We start from the raw sequence: 4,414 nt of genomic DNA, 5'->3' as shown, positions 1-4,414 counted from the left end.
AGCCTTATTACAATGAAATCCAATGTCTAAAAATTGTTCTTATTTTAGGCTTGTACCACAGTAAGAGCTAAGATTTTAAACTCTACTAAAAACAAAACAAACAAACAAACAAACAAAAGGACTTTATATATTTATGTTCATTTAAAAAAATACTAGTAGTGATGTATTATTTTGAAATATACAGTTAATATGTTGGAAATTATTTAAAATTTATATTGAGAAAAATGTATTTTCACTATTGCTGTAGATGAGCATCTACATAAGATTGTTAAATGGTTTTTTGTTTTATATCAAACAACTTTTATAATACTCATTTTTATTATTATATTTTATAAATTTTAAAGAATATGACAAAAAAGGTATTGTAGGTATTGAAGGGAGGTTCTCTGGGAGGAGTTGGTGTACAAAAGGGAAACAAGAATGTGATTTAATTCCACTGACTTAATATGTTTTTAAATTTTAACAAATTCAAATAAATTGAAATCATGTATCTTTTCTCATCATAGTTCAATAAAACTTAAATCAATTAAAAAAGATTAATACCCCATCTACCTCAAAAAAATTTAAATCAAAGATCTATATATACTTTATTTTTCTGAGACCTCTCTTTGAATCTGGCACAAAGTAAGAGCTTAATAAATACTTAACCGTTTTATGAATGTTTGTGGTTATAGTCATGTAGGCACCAAGATAATAATGCACCAAGTATAATTAGAATCAATCAAATTAAACAGCTGAAACCCTGACATGGAAAGTCTAACCATGCCAGGTCATCAATGCCAAAGCTATCTTTGAATTCCATACAGGGCCTAGGAAGATTCTCTTTAGGCTAAACTGGGCCTCAGGAATAAAAAAGAATTCTAATGTGCTTTAGGTGAGATTTGAATAAGATGAGCCCTATCACACATGTAATCCTTGGGATCGAAAGAGCATATGAGGGTTCAAACATCCTTTTCTATAGAGTAGTGGCTATTTAACCTGTAGATTGCATTTCTTTATCACAGAAAGATAAAGCATCACCAGGTAGTCTCTACAAACCCATCTACCTTTCGCAGACTATGGTTCTATGTTTATTTGTAGCAGATGATATCTCAAAGAAAACAGTATATGCTGAAGTTTTAAGAAATGATAGCCTCACAGAGTCCAGAATCTATGCTGAACTCACTCAGTCCAAGGTAAGCTGATACTACTCATAAACACACCCTACCACTCAGACCACTAGAATAGGAGTCTTGAGCAAAAATTGTTCTCTGTTGGCCATTGCATAGAAAGAAGGAGCAGCCAAGAATTTGGATAGATCAGCAAAGAAACACCATGCTAAGGAATTAATCCCCATGAAAACATAACATAGTATGCTGTCTCCTTATAACACTGTCTGTGGTGTAAGGGCCTGAGCTTCACATGAAGGCCTAGCTGTGGATTAGAAATAGTTTGTGTCTAAGGAGAACTCCCTGGAGAGACTGAACAATGAAAGAGTCCTTATCGTGAGATGAGGGATCCCGTGGGGTTACCAACAGGGCAAAATCATTGCTAAGGTTGTTCCAAGGACACAGAAGCAAAGATGGACAGCCCTGAACTATACTAGCTAGTCTAGCAGCATCTTGTTTTCTCAGACTCTTAACCAGTCTGTCCCACACCTTCTGCCTTTTATCTGCTTTCCTCTGGCTCACATCCACTAAAGATCATCTTCTGTGTCTACATAAGCCTCCTTCCTTGGAGTCTGTGAGGACTGAAGGGAGACACTTGGGTTTTTCCAGTTACTCTGACAATGTACTGGAAGAATTGATGGAGATGCTGTTAGAGATTTACATAACTCATAAAAAAATTAAACTCCCAACTGAGCAAGACTTAGTCTACACTACACAGAACCATCCTCCTAGGACATAGAGGCCTTTTGCTACAAGGCTGAGTCCAACTGCCACTCATTTGTCTAATCCAGAGTTGGGTGGAACAAGAGCTGATGCCTGAAAAGAAGGCTACATGATAAAATTGTGTCAGGAATGGGTGATGGAGAGACTGGAATTAGGAAGAGAGATTCTTAGCCTTTGTCTTCTGCACTTTCGCTGAGGAGAAAGAATCCCTTTTCCAGATGCTGTCCTGTAAGGAAGAGCCCATGACCATTTTATTCCTCAGTGCAGCTTTCGGCGAAAATAAATCTTGCGTGGCCTTTTAATCTTTCTTTTCTCATGTATTCTACCTACCTGCTGTATCCTATCCATCAGTATTTAATTAAAAGCCCAAGTCTCCTTCAGCCAAGGGAAAGTTATTCACAGCATCCTAAGTACTGCATTATGTGGAATGCTAGTACTGACTAATCCACAGCAGTCATTTGACTTGTGAGGAGATGAGAATGGAACTGGGAAACAGAAAGAGCTCAGGCTGAACTAGAAACAAATACTGCATCCTGGATGTTGCTTGATGTCTAACAATCAAAACCAATTTCAAACACCCTTATTCTTTTTCCTTATCTCTTCCAGGGTAAGAAGTATCTTGGGACTCCCAAATGAGGTTTCTGAGCAGAAGCGAAGGACTCATGAAAAGAAATGGCCTTTGTACCTCAATGTCCCCAAGTACAGGAGACATCTAAGACATTACTCTGTGCCATCTTCCTGACTTTCCTTGTACTGGAATTCCTTAGTGGCACCTTTCGGCTAACATGCCGTCAATTTCCTTCCCTTACACAGACAGGGAAAAACAAGATGAAGGATGAAAGACTGCCCAAGACTTTGAGTAATGAAATTTTTGTCTAGGTAAGCAGGCAGTGTTCTCTCTCTGGAAATTGAGTTACAACCACTGCGAGGGCAGGTGTCCTGAAGACCTAGGCTTCTGGCTACCCCCTTACCAGAATATTGCAAATCACCACATTCCAACATACATGCAGAGCAGGAGACCTTCTGTTGTTGGGTATTCATTGTACCCATGTGGGCTTATGAACACTCCCGAACTCATCGAATCCTTTCAAAAATTTTTTCACTTCATGGGGCATATAAAAATTGATTTTTGACACAAAGGATTGTAAGACTGACAAGCCTTAGATATTGGGGACTCCCTGAGTGAGGCACGTGGAGCAAGCAAGAGGAATTTGTCCCAGTGCACTGGAGTCATCCAGCACCTGAGAGAGAGGTGGTGATCCCAGAAAGCCCATTCAGCCACTTTTTATACAGTTTTCAGGGGTAGAATAGGTACAATGTGATTGGCAAAATATTGTGACTTTTAAATTGATTGGTCCTTAGGGAATGAGATGGCAAGGACTTCCCTTGTCTGTAGGTGGCCAATGGTCTGTCTGCCCTGTGGTTTTCTTGAGGAATGCAATCCAGGGAGCGTTGCCCACATGCTCATTGACCTCCTCTTCCTTCCAAGAATAGAGGGGTCTTTATACTCTGGGATCTGGTGGAATTTTCCAAATGTCCTGAGTTGACCTCTTCAGGATGAAATAATGAAGGTTGTTCATGTCTATAGAAGACATGATGGATGGAAGATTTTCATGTCAATAGGTAACATCACTGTCCAACAGCTGAGGGAAGAAATCAATCAATATTGGGAATACCTGTAATGTACCCTTCCCCAAGCCTTGAGCAGGCTGAATCAGACCATGTCTAAGCCACAGCAGGCTAGCCCACCTAGGGTGGGGTCTTCAGACCTAGGTGAAGTCTATTGTCCTGTCACACCTGCAGCTTCCTACAAGGAGCCACCACCTGCTGAGCAGCTGAGTTTGTCCTCCTGATGAGATCCTGACAAAGTGACAAGATCCTGGCAAAGTGTGGAATGGGTTTTCCCCCCTTTAAATTCAGATGTAAGAATTAAACTTTGGGCCTTGATCTGTCTTGTTTTCTCCATCTATGGTAATTGAGAGTTTTGCTGGGCATAGTAGCCTGGGCTGCCATTTGTGTTCTTATAGGGTCTGAATAACATCTGCCCAGGATCTTCTAGCTTACATAGTCTCTGGTGAGAAGTCTACCGTAATTCTGATAGGCCTGCCTTTATATATTACTTGCCTTTTTCCCTTACTGCTTTTAAAATTCTTTTTTTGTTCAGTGAATTTGGTGTTTTGATTATTATGTGTCTGGAGGAATTTCTTTTCTGGTCCAGTCTATTTGGAGTTCTGTAGGCTTCTTGTATGTTCATGAGCATCTCTTTCTTTAGATTAGGGAAGGATTTCTTCTATAATTTTGTTGAAGATATTTACTGGCCCTTTAAGTTGGGAGTCTTCACTCTCTGCTATATCTATTATCCTTAGGTTTGGTCTTCTCATTGTGTCCTGGATTTCCTGGATGTTTTGGGTTAGGAGCTTTTTGCTTTTTCTTTGACCGTTGTGTCAATGTTTTCTAAGATGTCTTCTGCCCCTAAGATTCTCTCTTCTATCTCTTGCATTCTGTTAGTGATGCTTGCATCTATGGCTCCTGATTTCTTTCCT

The 4,414-nt window shown here is 39.5% G+C and overlaps 2 protein-coding genes across 3 annotated transcripts in view; one reads left to right on the top strand and one right to left on the bottom strand.

Annotated features, from left to right (window-relative positions):
- The window catches only part of LOC116069396 (SLAM family member 5-like), a 17,281-nt gene extending 14,531 nt beyond the window's left edge, over positions 1-2,750 (top strand). The window contains 3 exon segments of the mRNA XM_031339980.1: positions 1,079-1,175; positions 2,090-2,150; positions 2,683-2,750. Coding sequence (XP_031195840.1) covers positions 1,079-1,175; positions 2,090-2,150; positions 2,683-2,750 — 226 coding nt within the window.
- LOC116103577 (SLAM family member 5-like) overlaps positions 1-4,414 on the bottom strand; it is a 204,889-nt gene that overhangs the window by 82,877 nt on the left and 117,598 nt on the right. The window lies entirely within an intron of this gene.

The sequence above is a fragment of the Mastomys coucha genome, unplaced genomic scaffold (assembly GCF_008632895.1).
Source record: "Mastomys coucha isolate ucsf_1 unplaced genomic scaffold, UCSF_Mcou_1 pScaffold1, whole genome shotgun sequence".
In the NCBI taxonomy this organism is placed as follows: domain Eukaryota; kingdom Metazoa; phylum Chordata; class Mammalia; order Rodentia; family Muridae; genus Mastomys; species Mastomys coucha.
Note: the sequence above shows the minus strand (reverse complement) of the source record. Positions and strands in the feature narration are given on the sequence as shown.